Genomic DNA, 14,310 nt, shown 5'->3' with positions numbered 1-14,310 from the left:
AAAAAAATTAAAAATTAAAAAATTTCTGTGGAGTGCCTTATCACAAGTTGAAAGTAATGTGTTTGCCTTTTTTCTCTCTGGCTATGAGAAGAGAAACATACACTAAAAGTTGGAGAGCTATTTTCCATATTCAAATGAGTTAACAAAATTTTATCAGTTTCATTATCTTAAAGTGGGATTATAATGGTCCTCATACCATTCAGCACATAGCGCACTGTACTGGAAATTCAGTGTTCTCATGTTATGTAAATCTCTCAGCAATTTTACAGAAGTTGTTTATGCAGAAATAGATTGTGTTTCTAATTTAAAAGTTGCATATAGAAACCTTATCACTGATACATGTCTCTAGTCAATTTCCTCTGCATGTACAAAAATGTATTTCTTGATATTATTTCTGCAAATATTTAATATCTAGAGATAGTTGAAAGTCAAGAACAATAAGCAGGACTGAGGCTTAATTCCTGAATATGAAGTTGAAAAAAATATAGGTCCTATCTATAACCTGGCTAAACATTTTAGTGCCATTTTCCCAAGCTTTGGTCTTAACATTTTAATAATATGTCAGGCTTGCCTCTGTTCAAAACTCAAGAAAGAAAAACTCCAACTCCATGTTTGTAGAGAAAGGTACTTTTACTGAGTATGAACTGAATGCAGTGAAAGAAAAGCAAAGTTTGAGGCAATAAGTGCGAAAATTACATATTGAAAACCCCCAAGGGATTTGGGATCCCCCAAATCCCTCCCCTCCCAGTCCAAGGTTGAATGTCCAATCCACATCCCCCCAAGGTGTCATGTGGGGTACTTCTTTAGGCGGCCCCATCTATCTGGTATGCTGGGACGGTTGACCTTGACAGTTATCAGCTCTCTCCGCAGCTGCTAAAAAGACTGAGAATTTTCCTTCCTTTTCCGAGACATCTCCACCAGCTCACTTTCCCCCCCTCCCAAATACCTACAATACCTCCCCCCTCCCGTTACAATGGCAGCTGAAAGCAAGCAAGCATCATGAGGCTGACATAGTATATTTTTGTTTCATGTCCAGAGATAAATATTTCTCATATAATGGGCAGCTATATAAATTTTGATTAATAAATAGCTAACTTAATTCCACTTTATTTTACTTAAATATTACTTATTACTAAATGTATTGCAATGAACAGTTGTAAGTTTCTTAAATCTATTTCAATTAGTTTTAAAATTTAAACAAAAATTTCCATAATGTTATCCAGGCTAAACATTTGAAGCGTATCTCAGTGGTTTTTCTTTGTTGGCAAAATAACCATGTCTTAATATGCCTAGATGCCTTTTATACCTTGATGCGCTTTATTAAATAGAATTAGCTATCACCCTCTCTGCATTTTCAGAACACCTACAGTTTGTGTATTCTAGATATCATTTCTTCTTTGAAGATCCACACTCCAGCCATTCTTTGAAGCCACCAGGAAAATGCTGAACTCTGAAAGCACATAAGACAACTTCTGTAACATTTCACGAACATTATCCTCTTAAGAGTATGCTGACCAGAGATGTAGGACAAATATTCTGGGATAGTAATTTTATACCAAGGGAACAAAAAACCCCATGCATAATATCTTCCTCAAAGAGTAAACAATGTTTAGTAGAGATAAAGTAGTGAGAAAGATTGAATTGCACTAGTTAAATAGTTTTGGAAATCAGCCACATAATAAAGTAATTTTGAATAATAGCAAATATAAGGATGTAGAATAAAATGTTTCTTTAGTTGTTCTTAAATGAGACATTCTTAGTACTTGGCCACTCTACTTGATTTTGGTTATGTTAGGATTTTTAAACAGACTCTGGTTTAGAATACTTTAATCCAAACATTGAATTTCACAGGGTTACAAATATTTTCTCACAGTACTTCCAAGTTTGTTCTTTTTTTTTTTAATTGGCTAAGTAAAAGGCTGAATAATGACATGGTCTTTGAATTGTGGGGTAAGAATCATCTAGAAGCAGTGTATTTCAGTTTAAAAATGGATTGATAGCCCTTAAAATATATTAAACCCAACTGGAAAAGGGGATACCTATATTAGAAAATAAAAGTGATGCAAATGTGAGTCTTGCCACAAGTTTTAAATACTGAATTATCTTTGTCCCGAATGAAGTACATGATGGCACTGTTTTTCCTTCTACAATCATATTTGTGGGGGGTGGGGGGGGGATAAGAAAATTTCTGTAGAATCAAATGGTTTGAATGCAAGTTAATGTTTGTTGGGATAAATTTGATCTCTTAGTAGATTTAGTACATCCATAGTACATTTTTTCTCAGGTTTAGATTTTCAGATGTGTTATTCAGAAACTGTCAGATGCTATTTATTGGATCAATCCTATCCATTGCATTTTAAGAGCAAAATGTTAAAGAGTAAACACTTTCCCCTGATTTGCATTTCTCCTTTTAAGTCCATAATATTTTTAAAACTAGAAACAACTCATTTGCAATAAAACACACACACACACATTTCCTGAATGCTTTACACTTACCTGCTGAAACCCAATGATTTTGCAACAGTTAGAGCCTGTTTGCTTCTCACTCCAATATAACAGGAAAACACTATGTGATCTGATTTAGAAGGCATATCTTGATTGTATTTCTCTTTAAAATATACTGGGTCCATCTGTAAAGCTTCCATAACTTCTCCCACTGTAAAAAATAAACAACCCCATTGATTTAATTGGTCTTTTTTATGATGACCCATTGGCTGGAGTACCATTTTCATGCTAAGCATAAACTGAGTCATTACATAGGGATCCCATCTGCCACATACACTGCCGCATACACACACACACTCTTAGTGACATCACAATGCAAATCTTGCTCTTTTCTATTTGTATCCCAATGCTGGACACAAATGACAGGACCTGTGTGGTGATGTATGTTTTGTTGCCTCTTTTGTTGTACCTCTTTGACTTCTCTGGATGATAAGAGTTGGCCTGCTGCAAAAATCCAAGTAGAAGAAAGTACCATAAATAAGATAATGCCATGTTTTCTCCCCTTGTATACAATGAGATGGACTTTTGCTTTTTCCTTGCTCTAAATCACCCAACAGCAACTTACATGGAATATTGATTGAGCCAGGAATTTTTCCATGCTCTGCAATTTCCGATTTTTCTCTAACATCAATAAGCTGGATGGCCTTTGATGCCAACAAATCTTTGAGCTGTTGACAGGAGACATTATGATCCTCATCTATGCAAAAGTGGCGAACGATTTGTCTCCTGTTTTTTGGATCTGTAAAATAAGTAAACAATAGTACTACAGATTCTGACATGATCATCAAAGCACTAATTTGCTTCTAAATGCTGCTGGGCAACAACACCAGCTAGGTAATCAATGCATTGACCAAGCATTTATATGGACAAGCAGAGTCCAGACACGCTGTCTGTATATTTACCCCAGAGCAGTTTTCCAGATCACATGAATTTCATATATTATTCCTTTACTCTGCTCAAAGGGAGCAACTTAGGTTATGTTTTATAATACAAAAGCTGTGTTGGCTTAACCCATGAAGCTAAAGTATCAAACCACATGATGGTTGAATAAGATAGTCTGGTTCCTATGCTATTTTAATCAATCTGGTTTGATGTTGGCTTAATCATTGTGTATTGTAAACCATGGTTTTTGTTTTAGCAAACCATGTGAACATAGTGGAATCATAAACCAGAGGAAATCATTCCAATTCTTTCAGAAAAGTCTAACTTTTTTTTAATAAAACAAATACCAACTTTTATGATTGCTTTCTTAGACTTATACCATTTAAGGAGCTAAATACATTAACCTGTGTATTATACAACAATTCATGGCTTACTTAGCATAATGTGAATATTAGGCTATAGTACTTGTTTCTGTGTATTACTACAGTTTTGATGTAATACTCAAACTATCTTCTACCATAAGATTGCTAGTCAGAAAAAGATACAGTGAAGAAATTTTTACAAATGAGGAAATCAGGCTGAAAAACCGCAGAGAAACTGCCAAACCCACTAACGTAAAACTGGAATTTGGACACCCCAGTGGAAGTTACATGGGGCGTCAATCCGAATCCTCGTTCTCTCCACTTTCCACGGATGAAGTTGCTATATTAAAGCAATCGGATTCTTTAAAAGCTCAGTATTTTTTCCCCCAGGAACCGGGTTCAACCAAGTTAAAGCATTTGCCCATCACTTAGCACTGAGTTTAGCAATCCAGGAAACAAGAGCGCCCTCCTACGCTCCGATTCTCCCAACCCCGCCGGAGCACTTACAGCCTGGAGGGCAAAGGCGACCGATGCCAGCCGCCGATTCCAATCTATGCAGGACGCTCTCACGGTGGCTCCATGTCAGCTGGCTTATCTTTCGTCCACCGCAGCGGCTTAGCCTACTTGCAGCCGGCTGCGTAATTAAGCCAAAAGTGAATTGACCCAGCCGTCTGAAACATCCTTCCATGCTTCCTACCGCTGCGGAACTCTCTTGCCTAGCTTAGAAGGCCACCGCCCACTTTGGCTGGGCTTTCCAAATATAGTAGACCAGCCGGTTCGCCTGTCTCCTTGGTTGCGCTTTCCCAGGAAGGTGCATCTCAGCTTGAACAAGAAATGCTAATTGATAAACCAGGTGTACTTTTACTTGCGGGGTAAAATTATTCCTCTGACTGGAGCCCGATTGCTCATCCAAAAAGCCAGTGTGGTTATTTCAGGATGGAATAACAGTAATTCTGTTTCAGAAGGTTGAAAGGTTCTCTGGACCATTTCATAAAAAAAGAAACTAAACCGAATGTGATTTGGAGCATGGTTTGTTAAACATAATATATACTGTAGTTTACTTGGTATGATAGCTACCAAATCTGGGTTGCAACAGTTCAGGTGACCAAGAAATGGAAACAAGGACATGGAATACACAAGCTCTCTGCCAAAAACTGATAAACCTGAAAATGAATATGACTTGGAAAACAATCCAATACAGGAACTAAAGGCTGACTTCACAAGAGGCCATAATGTGGCTTTTTTGGATTTGTGTGATTCCAGACGTCTTGCAATGCAATCCCCCCCCCCAGGAATTAGTAAAGATCCTTTGTTTTTTGCTAAGTATATTTAAGAAAGCATTCCATGTAATTCGACATACTGTCTTATGGAGAATATTAGCTGATCTAAATAAAGCTCCAAAAATATCAATAGTATTATCTTTAGTATTAGTATTGCACTATTATCTAGAGTTTTCTTTTATAAACTGAACTGTGATCATAAGCTTTTATGGAAAGGTTTGGATACTACAGAATGACTATTCCTGCTATACCTAGGGAAAATATCACCCACATGCATACAATCTATTCATAACACTATTTAGCAAACCTTAACTAATCAAACATTTCAAATATCATGAAGCTTTATAAATATATTAGTAGGTTAAGATTCTGTTAGTACCTCTTGACTGGTTTAAGGAATATTTCAATATTTGGGTGCTATATTTGGGAATCTCACTGGTAGTAGTATATACATTATTACCAGTGAGATTCCAGGCTGACCTTTGGTGCAATAGCATTAATAAGGTTTCTTCTACAAAAATATTTCAAACTGCATTGATCTAGCATAGGGATGTCAAACTCGCAGCCCGTGGGCCAGCCGTGTCATGCACTGGCCACGCCCACCCTATTTAGCAAAGGGGGAAAAAGTCACAATACGTCACATGATGTGACGACACAAGTTTGATACCCCTGCAAAAGATCAATTTTCATAATAAAGTGGGAATTAATTCATATTGCTTTACAGTTTCTTTATCAAGTGATCTTGACCATTTTTAAACAGCACTGTTGCACCCACCTTCCCTCCCTCCCTGTATGGATGGATGGACTGATAGATATTCATAATACTATGAAAGTATTTTTATAGCTATCTGGATGCCGTATGTTAACTTTAGATTTCTGTATGCAAAACATATATTACTGTTTAAAACTAGTCATGTCATGTGATAGCTATTTAATAACAGTAAAGCATTTCATAACTGTGCATTTCATAACAGTGCATTTCATAACAGCATAGTGAATGAAACAGAACACATCATATTTAAAGCAAACGTAGATAATTAATAATTTTATGCTGGAATTTGCCATTGTTCTTACTCCAAAAGAATATGTTTTCACTGGGAACCAGATATAGTACCAAAATATGACAATGATGTCATTCACCCATTTTGCAAGTGAACATATTGTTATTCTGGGACATTTTGCCTGACTTTCTTATTAAGAAATTGTTTTTGTGGCCAAGTCATCACAATTAGTTTTTGAATGGAATAAGGGAAATAGCTACTACAATGCACCCACTAAGTGTCCACTGAAATCAAAAAGGATTGTTTAAAAGACTGTTAACCTGATCCATCAAGTGACTTTTTGCATCTGCCAGATTCTAGTGTCCATATTGCTTTCATATGTGCATGATTTTTCCATGGACATTAAAATTATATGTCTTAGGCAATTATTTCTTTGCCGTCAGGAAAATCCATTTGGTGCTTCGATTCCATGAGATTTTACACACTTTTTATTTATTCATTAATTTGATGTTTAAACCACTGCAATACTATGACTTTCTTTGATTTACAGAAATATTGTTACAATGAAACATTTGCAACCTGATTTTAACAAAATTGTTTACAGAAATAAAATATCTACAATAGAATCTAAATTGGTGAACCTGTATAAACAAGAAATGCATTTAAAAGAAACATATAACACTGATTTTATTTTTTACCTTTGCTTTAAATAAAGCAAAGTCAACCATATTTCTAAACGGAAAGCATGATAAATCTAAGCTGGCATACAAACTGGTTCTCTAGTTGCTGGCTGTCAGCTTGGCCATATGGTATTCTTTTTCTATAGCAGTTTCAAAATGGAAATCTATTCATTTAAGATATGATTATCAATGGCACCTAGTCATGATGAGGGTTCTTCCAGGGTCAGAGGCAGGACCTGAATGCCAATCACGAATGATGAACTTTGGACTTTTAGGAGCATCTATCTGGCCACTGTATTAAATGACACGATAAATTAAGATAAATTAATTCCTACACTCTCGTTTTGTTAACACTTGAAGAGGGATCCTGGCAGATATCAAAGGGTTCTTTCCCTCTTTATAAGCGGGATGGAGAGGAAAAAGGGGAGACAAAAAGAGAAGAAAAGTTGGTCTCCCCTATTTTCACCTGTCACACTCTCTGCTCTATAAGGGGGGTGAGGGGGCAAAGGGGGAGCTTGCCCTCCCTGAGCAAGAGAGACAGCATGACCTGCAGATCAGTTTCCGACATTTCTCTTGGGAACGGCCGAGGAGGGGGCGAGGGGTGGGTGGGTGGGTGGAGAAGCCAGGCCTGTGGAAAGTTATGAAACAAAATCAAACTTCTGCATTAAAAAAAAAGCACTCTGGGGGCGTGTGTTTTTTTTCCCCCATCTGCAAAACGTGGAGGTGGCTGCGATGCCAAACACAGATCAAAGTCGCCTTTTCTCTTCTCCTTTGGAAGCCCACTTGGCCATGAAAGTTGGGGCGACGCATTGCGCCCGGAGATCGGATTTCTGCTAGAGCCAGCAGCAGAGACCTCGCTCGAAGCCCCCGACCTTTGGGAATTGCACGGCAAATAACCCCCTGCTCTGACCCTTACGCGCCTGGTAGCTGTTTTAAGCACCTTCTCAGTCAAGCAGCGAGCTCCAGCCGGACCGCAAGCTCTGAGTGTGCGAAACGGGGACGGGACGGGACAGAACAAGACGGGACATCACCCTGCCGGGCGGCAAGGGAAGGTATCCTGCTGGCAGGAGGTCCGCTTCCTGCTCCTCCTCTTTCGGCTGTCGTTTTAGCCGGCTGCCTCCCTGGGCGAAGCAGAAGCTCAGCGCGGTGAGTTAGGAAAGGAGAATAAGAGGTCGGGGTGGGGTGGGGGGAATCCCCTGGAATCTCGCCCGCGGGTAAGGGTCCGTCGCTGCGGGCAGGGGCCTCGGAAGGCTCGCTCGACTTTTCCGGAAGGGGGAAGATTGGCTTCTGGCGGGCCTTCCTACTAGCCGCCTTTTCTGACCTCAAGTAGTAGCAGCAGCACGTCGCCCGGGTCTTCCGCTCCTCCGCCTTCAAAGCTGGGGGCGGAGATGGGCTGCAGAGTGACGGAGTCGCCCCCGAGACGAGGTGTCCTTCTTCCTTTGGTTTACGGTTGGGAGGTCGGTGGCTTCCCCCCGTGACGCTGGCTTGAGGTCTCTACTGTCCTTGGCTCTATCGAGGTGCTGCTGCCTTGGAAAAGCCCCGGAGCTGGGAGCTTGCTCAGCCCTTGAGGCCGGCCGTAGCCCCTCCCCCTTTTGCTCGAGGTTTTGTTAAGTGCTTGTGAGGTTTGTGTTGAAGGCCTGGGTTGTAAGGGTTTGGGGGAGGAAGGAAGGAAGCAAGCAAGCCTCGGTGGCCGAAACGGTGTTTTCTGGGGTTTTGTTTTTTTTATATATAAGTGTGCCTCACGGCGTCGTGGGATTGACCTCTCAAGCAGCTCCTATTGTGGTGTGGCCCAGGAGTGAAATCCAGCAGGTCCTGACAGGTTCTGGAGAACCGGTCGCGGAAATTTTGAGCAGTTCTGAGACCTGGCAAATACCGTCTCTGGCTGGCCCCAGAGTGGGGTGGGAATGGAGATTTTGCAATATCCTTCCCCTGGAGTGGGGTGGGAATGGGGATTTTGCAGTATCCTTCCCCTGCCACACACACCAAGCCCACCAAGCCATGCCCACAGAACTGGTAGTAAAAAAATTTGGATTTCACCACTGGTGTGGCCTCTAAAGAATGTGGAAACCAGGAGATGCTTCTGCCTCCCCACACTGTTTATTTAGGCAATATAAGGCCTTGGCAATCTAATGTTCCCCCTTGACAACTTAACTGCATGCTGGCTCTGTATCTTATTCCAGCCACTATATTCCTAAGGTTTTCTTAGGAAATTTGAGACGGAGCCAAAGTGCGCAAACTTTTATTCTGTTCGTCCCTTTCTTTAGGTAATATATGAATTATATGAACAATCTACTGGGAGAGATCTGTACCATAGTCTTTGGGAAGGAAATGCATGCTATACCATTTATCTGCTAAGCAGTGTCTTCAAAATATTCTCTCACTCTTACTCTCCTAAACCTGCCAGACGCCCACAATATGTTTTGATACACCCACCGATGGCTGCTGCAAGTAGCGGAAAAACAGCCTTCCAGAAAAACACCAATCGGAGTATCTTTGATTTATACTAGAGCTATTACAGATTTAGTAAGCTGACTTGCCTGATGATGTGGCCTACTGTTGCTATGCGGTAGGTAAAGTTATCCCAAAGGTGCTTTTTCAGGAGGCAACTAGACTTTCTGGTTTTTCTTTGAAAATGTTTAGCTTCTCATCCAAGAAGCTTCTTCAGCTCTGGCTGGATGGTGGGAAATGGAAAATACAAGGCAGGCCCTCCTAGGAGTATAAATCCTTCCATTTCCCACCATCCAGCCAGAGCTGAAGAAGCTTTTTGGATGAGAAGTGAAATGTCTTCAAAGAAAAACCGGAAAGTCCAGTTGCCTCCTGAAAAAGCACCTTTAGGACAAACATAACCCGGATGACTGAGAATCTCCATAGACATGTAGGTAAAATTAGGTGTTGAAAATTATAATACTCTTCTAGGTAGTTCTCAACTTACAACCATTTGTTTAGTGGCCATTTGAAGTTATAGTGACATTGAACAAAGTGACTTACAACTGTTCCTCACATGTCTGTCTCAACATCCCCATCATCATATCCCCAAAATTCTGACAAGCTTCTGACAAGCAAAGTCAATGGAGAAAGCCAGATTGGCTTAATGGCCACATAGTTCACTTAACAATTGCACGGATTCACTTAACCATTGCAAAAAGCAAAACAAAACATTGTAAAATTGGGTGTGATTCACTTAATAACTGCCTTGGTCTCAGTTATGGTCATAAATCAAGAATTACCTGTATTTATTGGATAAGCTGCCAACTGATAAAAAGTTAAAAGAGGGTGCATATAAAAACTCAAAACATATCAGGACAAGTAGCTCCAGAATGTGCTTGTTAGCATTTTCCATTTTTTTGAGTCATTGGTTTTAAGAGTATCTGTTTATCCAGCATTTCAGCTCTAATTCTTGTAGTTAATTATTAAATGAGAGGTTTGTTCCTGTGATTCATGGATTCACAATAAAAAGTGTAGTGTATATAGCTAAACATTAGTTTGGGGAACATTTCTGTGTGATAAGACTGTCCTGTCATTTCATATTAAACATGCTTTACCCTCAACTACCCCCCCCCCCCCCCCGAAATCCAAGCACATTACCATAAAACCGGTTTCCATTTGGAAGAAAACGTAGCAAAAATATTTACAGAACATTCCATACCAAACTAGGTTAGATACTGTACATAGGACTAAGAAGCAAAGAAACACTCAGTTCATAGGCAAAATACATGCTTCATTCCCTCACATTTCTTATGCTACAGGATGATGGATCACTCTATAGCATGTATTTTTTAATTCTTCCACAGTTAAAAGAATAAGATGGGGGAGGAACGAGAAAGCCTGATGAACTGCAAAAGAGCTCTCTATTTTCGGTGGGAACATATTGAATATTCTAGAGATAAACTGATATACTACAACGTGGCACCCACTTCCCTTGAAGTAAAATGACACTTCATTACAAGTTAATTATGTGCAGATCTGCAGTGATTCAATGAAACACTTCAAAATCTGGGTGCCAGATACTGAAATCTTTTAAAGATCTCTCTGGTAGCAAAATAGAGGCAAGATTGCAACACAATGGCTTGTGTTTTATAGACTTGAGACATTTCTTTATAATGTGATTGACTTGTAAACATTTTGTCATATTTCTTTAGGAACTAATTCAAAGCTGGTATTCTGTAGTTATGTTTCCCCTTAAGTTCTGTAGCAGCATACCCTCTGCCTCTTGGGGTTAGCTGGTAATGTCCAAAGTAGAGCAATATATCATCATTGAGCATTGAGAGTGATGTGTGTCACAAAGAACAAAGTAGGACAGCTTGTTGTATAGAGAAAAATCCCCCGAACTCTAATAACAATATTATACTCTTGGCAATCACAAACTCCCTAGGAAGCAGAATGTTCATTATGTTGACATTCTACTTTCTTGTCAAACACTGCATTCCCTGTCAAGCTGTAGCAACACATATCTGAACTGATTATTTCTAGACACTGTGGCTCTTCTGACATTGATAGCCAGCATGCAAGGTTTTGCCTTTATTAATTCTGTACTTGAATATATAGTAGTGATTATATTAAGTGGTAGTGAATCTGTTAATATTTATTCTAATTCTGAATTAAATGGTTTCACTATAATCGTCAACTTCGAATCGTTTAGTTTACTTTATTGTCATTGCACCTTGTACAACAAAATTAAATGCCATCTTCAGTGTACATTATAAAATAAAACACACACACACATCCTTCACATTCTATACAATTGAATTGAAAACCTGATATTACATTAGTATTGCCCTATACAGTAGAATTCAATATAGTTACTGCCCTGGGATAGAAGCTGTTTTTCAGCCTATTTGTCCTTGTTTTTATTATCCTATACCGTCTGCCAGATGGTAATAGTTCAAAAAAAGGATGCCCAGGATGGGATGGATCTTTAAGAATGCTTTGAACTTTCTTAAGGCAGCGGGAGCTATAAACCTCTTCCAAAGAGTGGAGAGGGCAACCAAAGATCCTCAGGCAATGACATTAACCCTCTGGAGTGCTGTCCTATCTGCCATTGTGCAATTGGCAAACCATACACAGATGCAGTAAGTTAAGATACTCTATAGTGTAGTGGTAGAAGGTCACTAGCAATTTTCAGTTGTTTCCTGAGAAGTCTCAGGTAGTATAATCTCTGCTGGGCCCTTTTGACCAGTGCTGCAATATGAGTGCCCCAGGGGTGGGTTCTACTTACCTTTACTACCGGTTCGCAGTGGGGCCACGCACGCACACTTGCTTCGCTCGCTCGCACTCTTCTGCACATGTGCAGAAGCGTTTTTATGACATCAGGGTCGGTGAGTGGGGCCTCCCGCTGGTTTTACTACCGGTTCTATAGAACCTGTGCAAACCAGGGGCAACCCACCACTGGAGTGCCCCAGGTCAGGTCGTCTTTTATTATAACACCCAGAAACTTAAAACTGGCCACTTGCTCCACTCAGTCCCCATACATAAGCAAGGGCTGGATGTCTGATCTACTCCTTCTATAGTTCACTATAAGCTCCTTTGTCTTACTAGTGTTAAGGACCAAGTTATTGTCTGCACACCATGAAAGCATCCGGTCTACCTCATCTCGATAGGCAGACTCATCCCACCCAGAGCTGAGTCCAATCACTGTTGTATCATCTGCAAATTTAGTAATAGTAATACTAGCGTGAGTGGGAATGCAGTCACGCACATAAAGAGTATAGAGTAAGGGACTCAACACACAACCCTGTGGTATACCAGTGTTAAGAATAAGGGCTGAAGAGATATGATTACCTAATCTGACCCTCTGAGAGAAGCCAGACAGGAAATCCATAATCCAAAGGCATATTGAATAAGAAAGTCTTAAGATCTATAAGTTTAGACACTAGTCTATGTGGAAGTATTGTGTTAAATGCAGAGCTAAAATCTACAAAAAGCATCCTTACATAGCCCCCCCCCTTCCAAATGAGTCAGAGCAGTGTGAAGAGCAGGGGTGATATTCACTTACCTTTGCTACCAATTCGCAAAAGGGAGCGCACGTGCCACCTCCGCACATACGCAGAGCCTTCCGTGCATGAGCAGAGCATCAAAAATGGGATGTGATGACATCTGGGCAGGTGGGTAGAGCCTCCCACAGCTGCCGCTACCAGTTCTCCTGAACTGGATAGAACCGGCTGAATAACACCACTGGTAAAGACTCCAGCCAACTGATCAGCACAGTCTTTATGCACTTGGCTAGAGATACCGTCAGGACTGGCAGCCTTTCTAGGGGCCACAGCCCTCTGAATGCTCCTCACCTCCTGTTCCTCCACAATGAGGCGGGGGCTACAATGGGCTGGTGGCTGTATTTTAGCTGTCTCTGATGTCTCCACTTTAAAGCGAGCAAAGAAGTGATTCAGCTCCTCTGCCAATGAAGCATCCCCCTCTGCCGGGATGACATTAGTCGGTTGATGGTTGGTAATTTGTTGAATCCCTCGCCACACCTGCCTCATGTTATTACTATAAAAATTATCCTCAATCTTCCTCAGTCTTGGCTTCTGAATATCTTTCTTCAGACTAGTTCTGGCAACAGTGTATCTTGCCCCATCACCGGACCTAAAAGCCTTGGTCCTGTCATGCAAGAGGTGCTGGACTTCCTTGGTCATCCAGGGCTTCTGATTGGGATAGATTCTAATACGTTTATCACAATGATAGTATCTGTGCAGTGTTTGATATAGCATCGAACCTGGCAAAAGCCATTTTTCTATTCCTCAGTTGCCACACAGAGAGGGGAGGGGGAAGGAGGATGAAATGCATGTTTTGCTAGATAAAACACAGAACTTTCTCGTGGGAACCAAGGTCTTCTCTACAGATGGTGGATAGAGATGGGGAGGAGTGCCTTCTAATTAACTTAATTGGCCAACGTGACTTGTGACTTTTGGGGAGGGAGTTATTTCCTATTTTAATTATACTGAGACCGCGGGAAACATTTAGAGTTTGTTTTCCATTTGATTGTGCCGATATGATGTACTCAATAAAGAAGTTCTTAGAGGAAGACATTAGCCTCAGAGTTCTGATTTGCTTGGGTTCGTTAGTCAGGATCATGACAATATTGACGGCATCTAGTTAACATGATCCAATTGAGATTTTTTAATTTTATTTATTTATTTGTCAAACATACAAGATAGCAGGTATAGGTATAAACATAAACATAAACAAAGGAAGTAAGTCCAGGTAAATGGGGACAGTAGGACAGGGACGGTAGGCACACTGGTGCGCTTATGCACGCCCCCTTTATGGACCTCTTAGGAATGGGATGAGGTCTACAGTAAACAGTTTGAGGTTGAAGCTGTGAGGGTTTGAAGCTGTAACAACGGAGTCGGGTAGAGCATTTCAGGTATTGACCACTCTGTTGCTGAAATCGTATTTTCTGCAATCGAGTTTGGAGCGGTTTACCTTGAGTTTGTATCGATTGTTTGCCCCTATATTATTGTGATTGAAGCTGAAAAAGTAATTGACAGGTAAGACGTCATAGCAGATAATTTTGTTTACTATGCTTAGATCAGACTGCAGGCAGCACAGTTCCAGATTGTCCAAGCCCAGAATTTCAAGTCTGGTGGCATAAGGGATTCTGTTG

General features: G+C 40.4%; 2 protein-coding genes across 8 annotated transcripts in view; one reads left to right on the top strand and one right to left on the bottom strand.

Annotated features, from left to right (window-relative positions):
• Nucleotides 1-611: 611 nt before the first annotated feature.
• Nucleotides 612-4,516, bottom strand: TSTD1 (thiosulfate sulfurtransferase like domain containing 1). Its single transcript, XM_034409059.3, has 4 exons — nt 4,257-4,516; nt 3,071-3,244; nt 2,497-2,656; nt 612-1,450 (listed from the first exon to the last, which is right to left on the bottom strand). Exons 1-4 carry the CDS (start codon nt 4,435-4,437, stop codon nt 1,387-1,389), a joined length of 579 nt encoding a protein of 192 aa, XP_034264950.2. The 5' UTR covers nt 4,438-4,516; the 3' UTR covers nt 612-1,386.
• Nucleotides 4,517-7,586: 3,070 nt separating this feature from the next.
• The window catches only part of USP45 (ubiquitin specific peptidase 45), a 55,474-nt gene continuing 48,750 nt past the window's right edge, over nt 7,587-14,310 (top strand). Inside the window, exon 1 of one of the 7 annotated variants that reach the window (XM_060689120.2) lies at nt 7,587-7,856. The gene's annotated coding sequence lies outside the window, so the exon portion shown is untranslated. Of the gene's footprint in view, nt 7,857-7,937; nt 8,333-14,310 lie in introns of those variants that run through there. The other 6 variants (XM_087882602.1, XM_087882604.1, XM_087882600.1 and 3 more) reach the window with 6 other exon arrangements.

This window comes from Pantherophis guttatus, chromosome 1 (assembly GCF_059756535.1).
Source record: "Pantherophis guttatus breed Tessera chromosome 1, ASM5975653v1, whole genome shotgun sequence".
NCBI lineage: Eukaryota > Metazoa > Chordata > Lepidosauria > Squamata > Colubridae > Pantherophis > Pantherophis guttatus.
Note: the sequence above shows the minus strand (reverse complement) of the source record. Positions and strands in the feature narration are given on the sequence as shown.